At 36.6% G+C, this 20,619-nt stretch overlaps 1 protein-coding gene across 1 annotated transcript in view; it reads right to left on the bottom strand.

The window, feature by feature from the left end:
- The window catches only part of LOC106132815 (kinesin-like protein CG14535), a 62,404-nt gene that overhangs the window by 10,746 nt on the left and 31,039 nt on the right, over nt 1–20,619 (bottom strand). The window contains exon 2 of the mRNA XM_013332349.2: nt 4,514–4,720. Coding sequence (XP_013187803.2) covers nt 4,514–4,720 — 207 coding nt within the window. The remainder of the gene's footprint in view (nt 1–4,513; nt 4,721–20,619) is intronic.

Genomic DNA, 20,619 nt, shown 5'->3' with positions numbered 1-20,619 from the left:
GGTGAGTATAATACTCTGAATAATTTAGGTAAATCTTGCACTTACAGGGTGTTTGCGTTGTAAGCCGGCAGAGCGCGCCACCGCTGTTTTCTTTCGACCCGAGCACAGATAATTGAAGGGCTTAAGGTAAGGTCGAGATTAGGTCTGGCTAGGGGACGCACGGATTTCGCTTTTTTAAGGACATCTCATTTGCATGAAAGAGATAGAATTTGTTATTCCACGCCATTGGCGGAGTGCTGTGGCCGTTGTCGAGTTCCAATTTTAAATTTGAGTAGCGATGTTAACGTGTGGAGGGTAAGCGGTGATGTAATAACAAATTGTAGGTCACTTGTAATAAGAAGAAAATGATTTATTTGGGAATATAGACACACAATTTTTTATGTTTTGTTATTAATTATAACGTTATGTTATTATTGTGTTTTCTTATTAACTAGTGTGTCTGATCAGGTCTCATCTGATAAAAAACAGAACATAATACACATAACTAAACTATATAACATTTATATTAGTTCATTCTTGGGCTTTATTTTCAGAAATCAGCCTATAATTAATGTAAATGTAATTAGATGTTATTGAAGAAAATGCTGTAGTGCAGTTTTTTTCACTTCTTCTGCACTGATGATTTGGAAACAGTAAACTTCGTTTAAAGTAATTTATTTGACGTCGACCAATGTGGTGAAATCAAAAGATATTACAATTATTAAGCGATATTTGAAATGTTCCATAATAATGGATAATAATTTTGAATTTAAATTTGAATCTACTGGCTACTTTGTCCTACTTTTTGACGCATCTCATAGGAATCGAATATGAGGAAACTTTAGAAGTATTTCTCAACGGGCGAGTTAGTCCACTCGAAGGTTCCAAGCCATCGTTTCTTCGCTTCGTGTTATTCTTCCTCTAAACTTGCGCTTTAAAAAATGTAGATATAATTATAAGTTTTACAATCTGTTGCTCGTGACTTCATCTGTGTAGAATTGAGTTTTGATATACTCAACGTAAAAAGAGGTCCCCTGTATCGTACCTGTAACCTCTCAGAGCGATGGGGGAAAAAATATTTAACATAATTTTAAAATTGAACCGAGCCAAACACATCTAAGAAAACCGCATTCAAAATGGAGTAATAGTTTTCGCGTCATTCGAGTACAAACGTACAAACAACAAATATATTTCTTCAAGTCTCGAAACTTGTCTCTGGCGCGGTATAAACTTGGTCACCCTATTCCCGGCTTACTCAGAAATACTGAAATTGTTTTGAATGAAAATTTTAATGATCTCTCGTGTCGCTAATTGAAAATACTTAGATTTTAAGGGGGCGGGGGTGTGCTTAAAGTATTTTGATATCAGGTCACTGAATAAATTGTAATTATAATTGATTGGATGATCAAGTGGTGACCATTGCTTAATAATTCAGAAGTCGTGGGTTCAAATTCCATGTGAAGTTCACTAGTTTTCGTTGTAAGGTTTGTAAAATAGTTTCGTCATGTTTGTCTGTACGTCCGTATGTCTCAGCCATTTTATTTTTACTTCAGGAAATATTACGACATTAAAAAACTCGAACGTTTCGAAAAAACTTGATGGCCAAAGAAATGAGTTTTCGGTTAACTATTGGCTTTGTCTATACCGTAAAAGGATGCGATAAATATGTTTATGTATGAGTAGTATGGAAATCAGTTACGATAATCAATAAAGTAAAGCAATAATGGAAAATTATGTTTCTCTGCTCCAATATAATCTATACTAATATTATAAAGCTGAAGAGTTTGTTTGTTTGTTTGAACGCGCTTTTCTCAGGAACTACTGGTTCGAATTGAAAAATGCGTTGAATAGACCATTTATCGAGGAGGGCTTTAGGCTATATAAAATCACGCTGCAACTATAAGAAGCGGCGAAATAATGGAGAATGTGAAAAAAAAAACGGGAAAATTTCTTCAATGATGCCCAAAATAACTATTCCACGCGGACGAAGTCGCGGGCACAGCTAGTTATAACGATAAAATTGAAACAGTATACTATTATACTATATAGTACCTATAGGTATACTATATAATACCTATATGTATACTATATAGTACCTATAGGTAATGTACTTTGCCCTGGCATAGCGGTCTTCAGTCCCCTGACAGAATTAAGCCCCTGAGCCTGATGTCCAGTTCACTTGAAATATGGCACGAAATAATAACATTGTCATGACTAAGGCTCTGCATTGGGTTTGTTTGTTTTAGTAGATTACTTTCGCCTGCGAATTCGCTTGGGAACTTTATCGTTTATCGCAATTCCCATGGGAAAAAGCAAGGAACGGTCGCTCTGTACAACAAGATTAAATATATAAAACCAAATTACCGTACAAACATATCACGTTTATATCTCTTGCGGTGCAGACAGAGCCTCGTCTTGAAAAGACTGTAAGGCCACGTTCACCTGTTTGGCTTATTCATAGGATTGAGATTTAAATAGTGACAGCATATCCCTTAGTCCATCTTAGTTTATCCATGGAAAAGAGATGGAGTAGTCATATTATTTTCCATTGGTGCCGGGAACCAAACGGCACTAAATTTAAGTAAATTTTTAATTCATTCAAAGTATCTCTTAAGTTCATCCAGTGTAAGCTACCATGCTGGTCTTGTAGCAAAAACGGCCAAGCGCGAGTCGGAGTGCCTAAGTAAGGGTTTAAGGCGGTTAACGAGCGGACTCGAATCCAAGACTGGAAATAATGTCAATAAGTAAAGGTTTCTAAACAAAATACTATTTGTATTTAGAGTCTCGTAATCGTATGCAATTAAATACTGTAATCAAACTAATGTAATTACTGTGACTATGCTTTGTTTAGTTATTTATGTGTAAGTGCATTGACATTAATTAAGGTATTACGCTAGACTGGGAATGATATACCATAATCACAATGCTGAGACTGTTTTTGTTTTAATAAATACAGGGTCTTATCTTAACCTATGTTCAAGGAATTGTTATACCTTCCGCCTTCTATCATATCTTTAATCTTGCAGATACTTTTAAAATAAATTATATATCATTCAACAAAACCATTTCCAACGACTGCTATAAAATTCGTAAACATTTTACAAATTTGAAGAGTATAATTTTTTTTTTTGCAAAAAGAACAAATCGTTCAAGGAGTTGTCTTTCTAAATATAAATTTGAATTTGGATTCCAAATACGATTGTATTATACAATTCAGTCTAGCATACTAGCACGTCAGAACAAGTCATCGGTACATATATGAACCCAAGCTGGTTGTTGGTAATGAGGATTACATAAAATTAATGGCATTGTCGATGCACCGCAAAGTGTACTAATTTATGAATGGGCCTACCCGATACAGTTTAGTTGTGCGTTTTCGTGCACAAAACATACAAAATTGATGATTTAGACAGAATTAATAATGACCATTGAATTGTTTGTTTTGGTTGACAGAACTGCATTGTAGTTTGTTACTTCTTTAACACAAGCTATTTGGAAGCGATAGGAGATATAATTAGATTAAAATTATGTGTCGTTAATGGCCTGAATAATTGACTCAAAGACCACGTTCAGCTGTTTGGCTTAATGACAGAATTGAGATTCAAATAGAATCCTAAGTATATAAGCCTATCCCTCAGTCAACTTTTATGACATCCATGAGAAAGAGATGGAGTGGTCCTATTCTTTTTCTATTGGTGCCGGGAACCACACGGCACGGTTTTAGAAATAACATGTCGCTAATTGACCCGTCTAATGTTTTTCCCGCTAAACACCATTCTTTTGATAATACAAAAATCTGGAGCGTCAGTCACCTTCTATATAAAAACACAGAGAAGTAAGCCACAGACGGTAGCACAGAACAAATTCCGACAGACGAATACTTTCAGTCGGCAAGAGCGGAATTCGGAAAGTTGGTAATATCGAACGTTTTGCAACGCTTAACAATTTCAACATGTAAAGTCGTGCCATCCCCGCATTTTTGGTGCATGAAATTCAACGACATAGCCGGTTCACGTTCTCTGTATAAGGAATTTCGTTCACGTTCGTATTTCAAAAGTCGAAATGACTGTTATTTTTGACGTTAAGTTTGCCAGTAAATTTAAGTGTGGCAGAATGAGGCTTTCTAACTGGAATTTCCTGCCGTGAGTTTGATGATTGAGGAGATATGAACTGTTTCTTATTTCGAAACTGAGACCAATTTACTTAACGATTTATCTTTTTCTTCTTTGTCGTTACCTTTTCCCAATTTTTACGTGGGATCGGCACAGTATGTTAGTTTTTTTCCAATTACTTCTGTCACTTGCCATCTCACTGGTTACTCCCTTTCTTCTCATACTTTCCTTTACGCCGTCCATCCATCTTTTTTTCGATCTTCCCCTATTTCTTAAACCTTTCACTTCTATTATTTTATAACATGACATTCCTCTCTTCTCATGATGTGTCCGTACCAACCCAACTATTAATCTAACAAATCATATTTGGATATAAAAAAGAAGAAGCCTTACATTGAGTTTTAAAATATCACACGTCTTACCTGCGCATCGTCTTGCGAGAAAATGGCATCAAATGCAAACATCTTAGGCGCGGCTACCCCCACTTTTCTGTCTTCAGGCGCCGCGGCGGTGGTGGGGAGGGTCTCACAGAGGCTCACTTGCTTCTTGCGTTTGTCCAAGGAGAACGTCTGTGACCCACTGGAGAAGGGCCCCTCGCCGGGAGCACCCACCCTCAGCATTACTTTGACCTGCAACAAGAAATGACCAATTATAATATGTTTTGGCGAAAAGAAATAGAGTAGCCGAAGGTCTGATTTGCTTAAAGTAAGAGAGTTATGAATGAGAATGAAGCGAAAAATATAAGCAGGGATCGTGGGAAGATGTAGTCTCTGCCCATATCTCCGGGAACGAAGCGTGATTTATATTTGTATGTTGCAGTCGGAAAACTTAATTTATATGCAGTGTACAGACTTGACTGTTCCCCAAATCTTTCTGCCCGTTAAAAAAATGGTAGAATAAAAGTAACTCCCAAAAGCTCTGTGCCAAATTTTATCAAAAAGGTGGCTATAGTAGTTTTTCATTATATAGGCAATTACAAATACTTTTTCTTTATAACCTATTAAAGAAAGTATGGTTATAAATATTTCGAATAAAAATCTTGGTAAGGCATGCTAGGCAAGTCAGGCGACTGCAGCAGTTTAGCTCTTTGACTAAATGATAGAATTGAGATTCAAATAGTGACAGTTTATAAAGTTAGTGTATAAGAATTCCAAGTTTATACGCCTAGCCCTTAGTAGGGGACTAAGGAATAGCGCCTTTTACTTTTTTTATTAGTGCGTGCCACACATCATTTTCTTAACACATCTTATACAAATGAAATAAACAATAATTATAATTTGGTCTTTATTAAACTAACAATTTATTACGAATACGTGCTTCTACTTACGCAGTGGGAGTAACCATAGACCTAAATCACTCGCTATACATAGACTAGACATGTTCTTCGATCATTACATGCATGATTTACTGTTAATGCGGGCTTATCACACGTCTGCGTGGGCTAACAGGCTTAGCATCATTCCGATTTAGTATCCATTCTGATATTGATTTAATGATAAGCACTGATGATCTGCTATTCAGTAGATGGGATCTCGTTAGGAGAAATATGTGAACTATAATTAATTTGTGTCTATTTTTTTTTTGATCAACAATGATAACAATGTAGTGAAATGATAATTTATTAATAATCTTCTTTCTGGACTCCATAAACCATAAAATTATTATTTTATAAATTTTTTAAACTTATATATTTAAAATTACAATTTTGTTGTACAAGAATCAATTTTACCTAAATCTATATAATAGAAACATTTCATTTTTAATTTTTTATACTCTCCTATATACGAAATAATTTTATCTGAATTATATAAATTTGAATCTGACAAAAGATAATTTAAATTTTAAAAAAAATCTTACGAATAAATCTGAATTTGAGATGTCACTATTAAAATGTTTACCTATCAAAATATACATTTATTGTCAAATCCAGCGACTTAGTAGTCATGGATTCTTGGCGTCGATGTTGCCACTAAATTTGAGTGTAACGAACCGTTATGCTAGAGTAAATCCTAACTCCTTCTGCAATTCACTTCACAATAACCCTTTCTGGAATTCGCGAACACTGATATAATAGTCGTGTTGTTGACTGTTTCGTGTACTGGCAGCAAAAAAAATGGACTATTAATTTGCATTTTAGTCACAATAATAGAGATTACAATTAAATCAAATTAAAACTAAAACTACTTATAAAAAGAAAGAAAAAAGATGACTACAAACTAAAATTTAATTTATAAATTGTACAGTCCCTGCATAGCATCAACATGCGGGAGTGTGCCCAGAAGGCTGGCAGCTCAATGATAACTTTATTGTAACTAAAATAAAAGCTTAAATTTACGCCACGGGGTGATGTCATCTTTGCATTTTTGTTTTGTATTGTGGCACTTAAAAATAGGACCACTCCATGTTTTCCCCATGGTTGTCGTCAAAGGCGGCTAAGGTAATACATTCATCCAGTGCAGCTTTACCATGATCCAATATGGATTAGGTTCGTGTAAAAGTAGCGGAGGTAAGATGGGAGTCACCTCGTGCAAATACCTGACTTTTATTCCAGCAACAGTAGCATAGCACGCGCGATGCCGTATTTATCACGCTAAACTATCGCTGTTTCGCTTTATATTATGATGTAGAAATGGATAGCGATTGCATTTCGAGCGTTAAAAACGGCGTCGCGCGTGCTACTACAGGGCCAGGCATTACAAAGTTCAAGATGGGACTGTAGCTAAACTGAAATCGCGATTATAAATTACTAGAGCCTGCCCGCGACTTCGTCCGCCAATCATTCCCGCGGGGACTCCGGGATAAAAAGTCGCCTATATGTTATTCTGGGCCTTCAGCTTCCTACATACCCAGTTTAATCGTAATCGGTTCAGAACATAATTTTTGCGTGAAAGAGTCGCAAACATCCATACTTACATGTCAGGATGTAAGTATGGATGTTTGATTCACAACATTTCGCATTTATAATATTAAGTAGTAGGATGTAAAGTTTACCTATATCATTTCTAATCATAGTTCTTGAATCTGACATACGTACCAAACGCTATCAAGACAAACTGTTGCCAACTATAAAAAGGTAACTTTGTTAATATTGACTCATTAGTTTATTACATTAGTCCCACCTGCAACAACGGCGTGGAATCATGATAGTAATTACTTCCAGATTAATTACACGACTTGACAACTAAGTAACGATGGATGGCGCTCGCATGTCAAACTTGTTTTATTAGTTTCATTTTATTACCACTTATGGTAAATTAATCTGGATTTTGTCGGCAATATTGTAAGCGCTTAATCTCGTTATGATCCCTTTGTCTTGGAAATTTTGGAAAATATTACTTTACTCTGTCTTCACAATGACTATAAAAGGTTTACATACATACATATATGGCGTAGACTTGACCCTTACGGGGTAGGCAGAGACGCGACACTACAGTTGCGTCGCAATCAGATAGATGGTATCATGTTAAAATTAAAATTTCAGCTTCCTTAGACCAAAAGTACCAGATGTGCGTTGTCTGTTATTTTCTTCTCCTGAACTCCCTAGGAGGAGTCTGAGGTCCTCCCGGGGCTCATGATTAAACCTAGGAGGGGGTTAGTCAGGTATATGACTGAGTCATGAATCAATAATTTGAGCTTCCCAAATTTGTTAACCAGGGAATCTAACCTTACCAAGCTTGGAACATGAATTGACTAGCAAATGGAACTTTACTGCCTAAAATATAACTAGTTTAAGTAGGTTTATATCAACCAACGCGAACAAGCCAAATAGTGAAAATACCTACCTTTTCTCTAAGTAACTTTTTACTACATTCGCGATAAAGTGTTTTTTTTTGCCTGAATGAAATCACGAATTATGACACCACTTTAAAACAAAAATAACAGATTTTCAAAAACATACTCATATTCAAATCCCATTGTAATTCTGAACATCGATATTGCCTTTTGTTAAAATTCCATTTAGCGGAGAGTATTGTCGGTGTTCGACTAATCGGCATTATGCCAGACGCCGTCACTCAGGATTTACGGATTTGGATGTCAACCGAGCTGATACTGGCAGTACAGTGCACATCAAAATAATACAAGCGTAGAAGAATTTATATATATTTTTTATTTATTAGTGCCGTGTGGTTCCTGGCACCAATAGAAAAAAAATAATAGGACCACTCCATCTCTTTCCCATGGATGTCGTAAAAGGCGACTAAGGAATATGCTCACAAACTTGGGATTTTTTTTTAGGCGATGGGTTAGCAACCTGTCACTATTTGAATCTCAATTCTATTTTAAAGCCAAATAGCTGAACGTGGCCATTCAGTCTTTTCAAGACTGTTGGCTCTGTCAAAGTATCAAGAGGAAATTAAAAAATAAACCCAGCCAACTATATTAGGTCTATGAATTCGCTCGATGAAAAACCAACTTTTTTTTGACATTCCCTATTCATGCGACTTATTAAGACTCGATGACGTGGGCTGTCAAAACGCGAATGAATTCAATTATGGCGGTGGGCTCGGGAAGTTAATGGCTCGTTTGGACGTATCGGAGCGGCAGACCGACCGACCAAATCCTCTAAGCCATTATACTGGCACCTGATTATGCTGTCTGTTGTATTGTTTCTGATTAGTAGACATTATGTATACTAATATTATAAAGCTGAAGAGTTTGTTTGAACGCGCTAATCTAAGGAACTACTGGTTCGAATTGAAACATTATTTTTGTGTTGAATAGACTATTTATCAAGGATGGCTTTTTGTTGTTCCTTACCGTAGTATCTAACATCAAACCTACCTTGATTGAATTCAGGGCGCGTAACTAAATAATGAATTACGTTTCACTGATAGTAAATTAATGATTGAACACATACGACTCGTGAATAATTTATACTGACACATTCACAGAGACAACTAATTGTAATAGCATTGTTCCATAGAGTATGTATTATGCGTAGAGTGCATACATACATACATAAAATCATGCCACTTGCCACGAATGCCACGATCTCTGCATACTTCCTTCGCTTCATCCACATTCATAACTCTCTTCATGCAAGCTCGGCGGTTTCGGGTACTTTTGACCTGACCCTTTACCATTTAGAGTGCATACTGGGTATAAAATATAATAATTGGTCAAACTATGGATGAGGAATGTTATCTGTAGTACGTTGCTTTTACGTGTCCGCTATCATGTAGTTTTTTGCAAATAATTTTTCTTGTACCAATGAATGGGTTTTGTTAATGTATTTATTATAGTATTCCCATTTGTTAAGTTTTTGGTATTTTCTTCTTTTGACACAACGTTATGACTGAAGGATAAAACAACTTTATAAAAAGGCGTTTCTACGAGTATAACTCTCAATATCAAGTCAAGATTAACTATAATGTTAATTTATTTTTGTTAAAATTAAACTTTATTGTTGTTTCTTTGTTTACAGGTTATGTTTTAAAAATGTTAGTAAGGTTAGAAAATAAGAAATATTTAGTTAATATTTACAAAATAAAATCTTTGTTTATACACACACACATACATACCTACATAATATTATACAAATTTCATTATAAATATTTTAGTTGTCAATAAATGATACCATATAACCTATTTTGAAAATGAAGCTATTTGAAACTACATTTCATATTCCTATACCGTATATACTAAATTAATGGAAATCGGTTCAGTGATTTTCGTTCGGACGAAAAACACACAAACACAAAATGAGTCTATTTTGTCAATCATATAGAATATCAACAATGTGCGCTCTCATTATACTATAGATTCCGCTATGATCTTGACACATTCACGGAGAGTAGGTAATTGTAATAGCATTGTTATAATTAACTGCCGTATCACGTTCGTCTGCAGATTATTGACGCCGTCTGTACTGTATCCGTACGTGCCGTGTGGTTCCCGGCACCAATACAAAAAGGAATAGGACCACTCCATCTCTTTCCCATGGATATCGTAAAAGGCGACTAAGGGATAGGCTTACAAACTTGAGATTCTTTTTTAGGCGATGAGCTAGCAACCTGTCACTATTTGAATCTCAATTCTATCATTAAGCCAAATAGCTGTACGTGGCCATTCAATCTTTTCAAGACTGTTGGCTCTGTCTACCCCGCAAGGGATATAGACGTGACCATATGTATGTATGTACGTATCCTATTGTATATCTTTAACGCTGGGTGAATAGATTTAACGCGTCAGATATTGTTAAGCACCATGTTTTGACTCGGGCTTTAAAAAAATGGCGAAACTGTACCGCAGTTGTTATTTTTAAGTTATAGTACAAGTTAGCGATCGTAAGTATTATTTTAAATTACGGATGTGGATACCTAACCACCTTATCTTTTTTTATTGGTGCCGGGAACCACACGGCATACCTACCTGCCATACAAAAAGTACCTACTACCAAAAACAAAAAGAAATAGGACTACTCCATCTCCTTCCTATATAATTATGTTGTAAAAGGTGACTAAGCTTATAAATTTGAGATTAATTTTTTAAGCGATGGGCTAGCAACCTGTCACTGTTTGAATCTCAATTCTATCATTGAGCTAAGAGCTCTAAACGTGGCCTATCAATCTTTTCAACACTGTTCGCTCTGTCTACCCTGTAATGGAAATAGACGTGATAATATATAAGTGTGTGTTTGTATTAATTATGGGTTTTTAGAGCTTATTCTAAAATTTTCACACAGTCAGATTCTTAAATCATAAACCCCTGTTTTACGTACTCGTATAACAACACCCAGTGAAACCGTCATTATGAAGATGTCACATTACGCAAAATGACAAACCGTCCGTAAGATTTGGACGAAAGAACACAAATCTCTTGTCAGCGGAATGGGAGTCGACGCGACGCCATTTTTCTTTTTTCCTTTCTTTCACCGCGTAAACAGGGACAAAAACTCATTTGGTACAGTGATAGGGATTTAAATTATCTCGTCCTGAAATCTTGTACGTAGAATTTCGGGGGAATGTTGAAGATTTTGTAATAAGTTACATATTTCGCTTGTGGGCTTTTTGTTTCTTTTGTTATTGTTGTTTGATGTTTATTTCGCATTCTTTTTAACATATTATGCCTTTTTATTTCCCATACGGATAGAAAGAGTCCGAAGTTACAAAATTCGATGATCATGGTTACCTGTTATAATGATGGTATTGAGATTCAGAGGTCTTAGGTTCCTATTGCTAACACATTGCCCAAAAACTTTTAACATAGAATAGTCTCGATTACATTTTTACCTAAAAAGATCCTGAAAAGATTAAACCATCATCTGACTGACGTTCAATTACTTACTGAAACTTATCATACTTTAATAAGATACTAATGCCGTAAACAACCGCTCCGGAAATATTTTAGAACCTACGATTTTCAAACCCCAAACAAAACTTAGAAATACCGTACAAACGCACTATTTTAGAACCTACGATTTTCAAACCCCAAACAAAACTTAGAAATACCGTACAAACGCACATCGTAACAAAAGCAACAAAACCAAAGTGTCATCTGAACCAGCAAGATAATTAAACAAGTTTCAAACGCCTCATATCTATCGATGCAGCGCAATCGCCCGAGGGAGTTTCTGGCTCACATATTTGCGGTTTGGACGTCGATATTTCGAGAAAATTCGGGGGAATTTAAATTTGAGAGGTACGCGGTGTCTCAGTGCAACGATCGTGACGATACTAGAGCGTTCATGCATAAAATTAAACAGAGTAATGAAACGAACGCCTTCGTCGTGCAAAATATTGAAGTGAAGGAAGAACTGCTGCTTGGAGAGGCAAAGATGATGAAAGTTTACAATTTGCCTCCTGTCTTTTTGTGTGGCTGTAAAATAAACTAGTTCTGGACATGGAAAATGTTTTAGTAAATTTTGCGTGTCATGATGTCCAGAGTTTCTGATTTCGCGTTCGTTATATAGCAGGCAGATTGCAAAAGATAGGGGCCACTTACATGGCGTGATCTGAACTCTCTAAATACAAAACGTTAACTTCCTAAACTATTTTTTTAATTAAAACTATGATATGAAAATGAAAAAAAAAAAAAAACAAAAAACAAGAGATGTCTCTTGTCTAATCAATGAGTTACATGATGCTTTGTACACAACCACCAAGAATTCTAGCTTTCATCCACTTCCGTATCCTTCCTTCTGCGTTATATTTAATTTGTGTCCATGTGCTAAGCTGAGAAATTCCTATAATAAAGTCGGGGTGCCCCGCTCCAATGCGCGGAAAAATTAGGTGAACGACGAGTTATGATCGAGCCTGTCGGCACGAATGGCTCCACTTTGGCCCACCATTCCACCCTGGTGGAAAAGAGACAAAGAAATCGGTATAATATTTGACTAATAATCTGATTTCTAGCAATCGAATCTGGTTTATTAAGTCGATTGAGTTGGCAAGTGTGTTGGCACGAATGGTTCCATTTTGCTTCACCATGCCGTAAGCCATGGGTCAGATTGGAATACCTGAAAATTTATAGTGGAATCTTACTAAGTCAACTTAGGTAGTAAATCTGTTGGCACGAATGGTTCTACTTTACCTCATCATACTGCCCTCTGTGGTGGGACAGAGTGGAATGCCTGAACATTTGCTATAAAATCTGGCTTCAATGATGACAAATCAACTAAGTATGGTAAGCAGTTTCTACTACAGGAGAACACATATAAAATCACCCCTTTTTACTAGTTTAACATTTTGTGCTTTATGTGGTTCAATCCTACTTATTAGGTGGATACACTTCTGGGATAGTGTGATTGAAGAGGAACCAGTCTCGTCCACAAAAAAGGTGTCTCTTTTGAGGAAAAGGAAGTGTTCGTGGTAATGGACTCGACTTTTGTAGTCACTAGATGGACGGAAAATATTGTCATGATTGTTGGAAGGAGATGGACCTACATTCAATTGCCAGAGACCTACATTCAGTATTGAAAGAGAATGAAGTAAAAGAAGGAGGGTTGAAGTTGTGGGACAAAGTGGAATACTTCATCGCTACACGTAGCTCTCTTTGTAAACTTGCCGACTGGAAAAGCATTCCTTTGATATTATATGGGCGTATAATTTATTCAGGTCACACGAAATTCGACTCAATCCATTATTTAGTAAGTTTAACAGCAAAGGGTGCAATTGAAAAAATAAACAGAGAATAGCTATGAACTAGTTATTGAATTTTCTCAACTATTTAGTCATTATTTTAATCTTATTTCTAATCTTAATCAGCTGAGCAGCGCCTATCTCTCTCTCTCAAAATAGAGCCAGAAGACTCTCAAGACTTCTGGCTCTATTTACCCCGCAAATGATATAGAATTGATTATGTGAATAAATGAATATAGTAAGCCGCGAAGAAAAGTATACCTCGAAATGTACCTATGAGAAATGTCGTAAATTTCGAGAGACGATTACGAGACACGTGGTAGTAAATAAACTTATGCCTGCCTCTAATTTTTTATTTATTTGTTTGATTTTATTTTAATGGAGAGAGAGAAAGAGAGGGAGAGATTCTGTTTGCGTTCCACATTATTTTTTGCCCTTTGCCCCATCTGCAGTGTCTTCAGTTTTAAAACCATTAGCATGCATATCATCTTTTATGACATTAATCCAGGTTTTAATTGACCTGCACTTGGCAGAAGCGACATGTCTATATATTAATTTCCCAGATACAATTTTACAACTTAGGCCTCTGCCTGTTCATATTTAGGGACAAATAAACCTTATCTTCTACCAAGATTGAACTACATGTCGTGTAAGTATATTACATTTTACACCAGAACAACAAAGCCTGATCGATTTTGCCCTCGCTCATAACAGTAATAAGATTACCACGAAATTCCCGAAAGCGTCGCGTCGAAAAACTCGGTTATCGCGCGGTCGAGTTTGTTTACGAGTTGGCAATCCATCAGGAAGCCTCCGTAAAATATTCCACTTTTAAGGTAGCCGGCACTAGTGATGCCCGGATGATGGAACACTATCGGAATATATCGATATTTGACAAGTAAAAAGTGCGCCAAATAGCGAAGTCCCTAACGCGCGTCCTAAATAGAAAATATTTATTGTTATGCGTGTAAGCTACTCGTATTAGAGAATTAATTTAAGATAAAAAATAAGTGTCGTGTGGTTCCCGGCTGCACCGTGTGGTTCCTGGTAGTGCCGTTCGCTTCCCAGTACCAATATAAAAAAGAATAGGAGCACTCCATCTTTTCCCCATGGATTTCGTAAAAGGCGACTAAGGGTTAGGCTATGTAGTACACACTTATGATTCTCCTTTTAGGCAATGGGCTATTTACCTATCACTATTTGGATCACAATTCTATCAGCTATCAAATGAACGTGTTCTACCAATCTTTCAAGACTGCTGGCTCTGTCTACGCCGCAAGGGATATAGATGTGATTATATGAATAAATCTGCTTTTATTTTATTATTTTTGCGTTTGTCTTCACTTGTTGACGCGTTCCCTTGAAAGGCACAAATAAAAGTAGATACCTACCTCGTTCGATCGATTGAAATTGTTGAAAAATTTAAGGTCATTTGTCGACACCGGATTTATCGACGATCCAGCACTACCTCGCCCAGAGATTTGTCGCTCGCAAATGACGTTTATCGACATTGCCTCACGGCGGCGATTTATCGCGCCACACTTTGTTGCCCTGCGTAAATCTGACGAAAAATATGACGGGATATTTCCACCGTTTATTTTTATCCGTTTGAGGTCGAACACGATGCAAACGTAAAGTCTTCTAGATTGAGACTTGAGTGATATGCTAAGACTAGGTGTAAATCCGTCATCCTACTAATATTATAAATGCAAAAGTTTGTGAGTATGTCAGGATGTCAGTATGGATGTTTGTTACTCTTTCACGCAAAAACTACTGAACTGATTACGATGGAATTTGGAATGTAGGTAGCTGAAGACTCAGAATAACATATAGGCTACTTTTTATCCCGGAGTTCCCGCGGTATTGATAGGGTTTCAATGCGGACTTCAATGCCTCTAGTAGATGATAAAATTTTAATTTGTGGCTTATTTTTGTCAAAGGTTTTGACTGGTTTAGATCCAACTCTTTTTTTTTTCTAGAATAAAATTGAAATTATAAATCTCCATAAAATATATAATCTTAGTATTGTGAGCCTTCCATTAAAATACAACATGTTGTGCGTTTTTCTTATCTTTAATAATATATTGAAATTTTTTTTTTGGCCTGCAAGTTTCCGTACTTTAATACATATAAGTATTTTCATCTTAAAACCATAAAATATACGACGTTACATCATATTAAACTAGAAAAAGGTTAACAAATTTGAGCGCAAAGCAAACGAATGTTGTTTTAGTGTCACATATAAACAGAGTGTTCATAAAATATTATTCCGGGAGAACAGTTACGGCACGGTTAAGATCCCGAGGGATATAAACAAAAGCGCTTGTTATAAGCGAGTCGCGTTTTTATGTACGCCCCCCCATTTTCCAAGTGTCGCATGAATTATGGATGGATCGTTAGATTTACTTATTTTTACTATATAAAGTTTATAGTATGTGAATCTCAGTTCTTTAAAATAGGACGAATACACTAGAGGAGCCTTTCATCAACGTTGATAAGAGATACATACATACATATGGTCACGTCTATACCCCTTGCGTGGTAGACAGAGCCTTGAAAAGACTGAATGGCCAAAAAGACCAACGACTTATTGTATTGTGTCTCTTTTTCCTTTGACAGAGAGAAGATTTAATATTTGTTTTATCAACCTGTACCTGGAACTCTCCAGGGTAGTGAGGGTATAATTAGGAGAAATTCAGGAGGAAGTAGAAGTTGAGAGTATAATGAACTTTCAGATGAAGAATTTGGGGCTATAGTTTCTTTTCATAAATAAAACGTTTACCTACTACAACGAGCCAAGCCTGCTAGCAACTTCGAAGTCTCATTTCACCATTTTTCTGGACCTTTTCTCGAGGTTTGGGTTCTGTAGGAATTACCTGATATTATTTATAAGTTCGAATTGCCTGTATTTAATTTTAGTCTCTGTATCTTTTTATTGTTGGCTCTGTCTACCCCGCAAAGGATATAGTCGTGATTATATGTATGTATGTATCTTTTTATCAAGTTTATATTTCACAAACAAAATAACAAATATTTTCTCTGAAGTACCTTTGGACATTGTGTCTCTATTCGAATGAGTTGATCGTGTTTCCAATACAAAACTTCTGGATATCAATCTGTGTTGTCCGAATATTGGGTTACAAGTTAGGTAGTCTGGGATATCCTTTGATAGGTGATCCGATTTGCAAAGGACCAGATGGACAGACAGACACGACGACCTTGAATTAGTAAGACCAATCAGATTTAAAGCCGCTTCATCTATTGAAGTAAGTTTGGGAAGTTAAAGTGAATTATTTCGTAGACATTTATCCAAACTAATAAAAATATAACATATAATCACGTCTATATCCCCTGCGGGGTTGACTGAGCTAACAGTCATCAAAATACTGAAAGGCCACGCTCAGCCGTTTGGCTTAATGATAGAATTGAAAGATAGATCGAATGATAGAATTCGGATCCTAAGCTTTTAATTATACCTAACATAAATTAAAAAAAACAATGCAATATACATTTAAAGATATTTTCAATGTCACAAAAAACCATCGCGACTTCTTTTTTTTTATTCTAATAAATGTCTATATATAACAAAATCCGTTTAAACGTTCGCTAGACCCATTACGGTGCGGTTCATATTAAATCAAAGCATACGGCCCGATCGGAATGAATTATGCAAATCGCCCTCAGTGGTTAACGTTGTAATATTGTAAGCGACACTTCACCCCCTCTTTATGTAAGTGGGGCTATAAAGTGCTGGATGATACCGGGTAATTTTAACAGCAGGAACGCCGGTGGTTCAGATGTTAAGGTGTTTGACTTTTACTTAGCGTATCTGAGATTGGAATCAAGCAGATATGAAAGTACTACTTGTGATTATTTTCCGAGTTAATATACTAGAATATTAGCTTTGCGTGGGGCTTCACTCCCGTGGGAATATTAAGAAATAAGTAGCCTTTGATATACAGCCTATATTCCTAAAGGTCTGTTCTATCTGTGTACCAAATTTCATCAGAATCGGTTTAGAAGTTTTCAAGTTTATTCGTTACAAACATAACAAAAAAACAAATCTTTCCCCTTTATTATTAGTATCCGTTCTTTCATGTCGTATATAGTATACAAACATCTTTGTATTAGCTCTGTCCTGAATTCTTATGCCAAGATGGAATCTATGTCCTCATAAATTCACTGACGCGGCGGGGCGCCTCAGGTGAAAATTATCAGAGGGGTGCCAGATTTAAACCAAACAGAGGGAAGTTGCATGGGAATTATGGGAAATGTCACGTGAGTGTGTGCCATGAGTAATATAGGGTTGTAAAATAGATGTGTCACGGCTTCATAGCTATTTCCTGCGTTGTAATAAAAATTATAGATAAGTACGACTTATAATTCGATTTACGAAATGAATATATCCATATATGGAATATGGATGTACGAGAAATTCTCGCGGGAATAGGTAAAAACGAGTCTTTTAGTGGGATTTTATATGTTTAGACAGTTTGGTAACGTGTGGTTCCCGGCATTAATTAAAAAAAAAGAATAGAATCACTCTCGTGTCATAGATATCGTAAAAGGCGACCAAGGGATAGGCTTATAAACGAAATTTGCGTCACCTAAAAAAGAATACAGGTTTTTCTCAAATCCCACGGGAACTATAGTTTTTACCGGGATGAAAGTTACCAAACTCTTAGTTATAAGTAGTTAGAGAAGGTAAATTCAGTAAATAACCCGTAAAGTAAACAAACAAATAAACTTTGTCATTTAAAAAATTAGTTAGGATACGTACCTACAGATAGACATACAGTCACACAAACGGAGACTGCAAACTTCTATCACTCCTCTTTTAAATCCAAAAGGCACAAAGGCTGAAAAAAATTTCAATCTCGCAGTTTATTCCCGAAAGGGTAAGAACTCAATTACAATTTTCTCAAATTAAAAGGGTTTAGAGCCGTTGTAATGAATTAAGTCAGCATTGCAGGATTTTACTCCAACTGCTTTCTGGAATTGATAGTGGCCCGGGTTAAGGGGAGGGCGGGTAAGACCGCAAACGATCTAGAATGTTCCGTTTGGATAAAATAATTAAATATTCGTACTAATGTGCCGTGTGGATCCCGGCACCATTTCAAAAATGAATAGGAACACTCCATCTCCTTCCCACGGATGTCGCAAAAGGCGACTAAGAGATAGGCTTATAAACTTGGGATTCCTCTTTTAGGCGATGGGCTAGCAACCTGTCACTATTTGGATCTCAATTGCCTAACAGATGAACGTGGCCTATCAGTCTTTCAAGACTGCCGGCTCTGTCTACCCCGCAAAAATAGAATAGAATAGATTTATTTTCAAAATTGGATACAAGGTATCACTTATTGACGTCACGTCACTAAAATCTAATTATAACTACTCCCGCTTCCAAAGCGCATGTGTAGAAGAAGCGGCGGAACAAACTACACTGCAGCACATGAGATAGAGACGTGATTATATGAATAAATTAATGAAAATTAACACCATCCACAGCATTGTTATGCAAATCAGCTTCCCTATCTATCCAAAGACCGATATTTTCGTAACGCCGAAAGTTTGAACATTGCATATGTAGGTATGGAGCTAGCAGTAAATTTGAGTCACCGAGTGCCTACAACTAAGTCTGGCGAGTTCAGCAAGTTAACCAACTTACTGCAAATTGGATTACTAGAGGCCCGTTGTAGGCTAGTTACTTACGGAACATAGTAGAAGTTCAGCTGTGTAAATTCATATAGAGTTCACAAATACCGTTGTTGCGAAAAGAAATTGTTTTCCTACCAGTACTTATAACTTTTTATTATTCGTGATCCTTTGCTTGCATTTTTATACATACATATTAACTTTTTTGTACAAATCCAAAAAAGAATAGGACAACTCTATCTCTTTCAAACAAAAGGGGATTACAAACTTGGGATTCTTTTTTAGGCTATGGGTTAGCAACATATCTATCTGGCTAGCAACCTGTCACTATTTGAATCTCAATTCTATCATCGAGCCAAAAAGCTGAACGTGGCCTTTCAGTCTTTACAAGACTGTTGGCTCTGTCTACCCCGCAAGGGATATAGACGTGATTATATGAATGTATGTATGTATGTACGGGTTTTCATATCACCACCACTCGCAGTTTTGCTTAGATTTATGTCAGAAGTGTGACGGTTAAGTAAAACACTATCCAAAGAACTTCTGTAATTTGTTTGGTTGTTTCTTACTGTCTCATTGGTCACCGACACTTGGTAAGAACCTTCTCATAAAGCACTGTTGTCGTTTAGTACAGTCGAACACAAAATTGTTAGCTTTGAGCCAAATCGGGTATAGAAAGGGAAACGTTAACGATATTATAATTTATAATACCAAACATGACATTTTTTTTGTTTTTCTCCACAGTAGGATGTACCTAAACTAGTGTAAGTGTTTACCTGCATTGTGTATGCCTGGTTCAGAGTAGGAGAGGCTCTAGATCATTATTTTGTAACTGCATGGTTCATCTTACTTCTTATTATTATTGGGTGTATTATTTAAAAGATGTTGGCGCGTCTCAAAGTGCACATTCTGATTATGACTCTGTGGTAACTTCATTAACGTCACACACGCCATCAGCCAATCACAGTGACAATGCAACACGTTCAACCAATAGCAGAGAAGAATCTATGGCAAATCTCAAATACGACATGTAACCAAGCCCATCACAGTGCGTATGCTAAATCGCGCAAGCAAAGATTTCACGGATTGGAGCATAAATACAACCTCCGACTCAGCATCGTCTGTCGCGCGGTTCCCCAGGCATCACACCAGCCTGGCAGAATTCCTTCCCTTTGTGGCGGTCGAGCCCGTTCTCATCGTTCTCGCTACAACTTTTATCTGTTTATCAGTTAGGAGTACTAACTGATGCTCTTAGGGTAAGGAAAGTTATCGTGAAGAAATCTGCACATGCAAGCAACTGGATGCGTAATCTTTATGTAAGAAAGGTTAGATATCCCCTGCGTAGGATACGGAAGTAAGACGGAAGTGGATTCGTGTTAAAATACATACATACATAATACACATAGCCACGTCTATATCCCTTGCGGGATACACAGAGCCAAAAGTCTTGGAAATACTGAAAGGCTTCTTTCAGCTGTATGGCTTAGTGATAGAATTGAGATTGAAATCAAGCTAGGTTGCTAGCCCATCGCTTACATAACGAATTATTAGCCTTTCCCTCAGTCTCCTTTTACAACATCCATGGGTAAAATGTGGAGTGATCTCATCCTATAGTGCCGGAAACCATACGGTAGCATGAGGAAGAAATCCCCTTCACATAAGTTGAATTTTCAATCATTCGCAAACGAAAAACAGATTGCAGGAAGAAAAAAAATAACTGTAACCATTTTCTCATCGCCTGTACATCCCGTGACGTCACACATTCATGTCAAACACAACAAACATCAACTGAC

The sequence above is a fragment of the Amyelois transitella genome, chromosome 14, assembly GCF_032362555.1.
Source record: "Amyelois transitella isolate CPQ chromosome 14, ilAmyTran1.1, whole genome shotgun sequence".
NCBI lineage: Eukaryota > Metazoa > Arthropoda > Insecta > Lepidoptera > Pyralidae > Amyelois > Amyelois transitella.
Note: the sequence above shows the minus strand (reverse complement) of the source record. Positions and strands in the feature narration are given on the sequence as shown.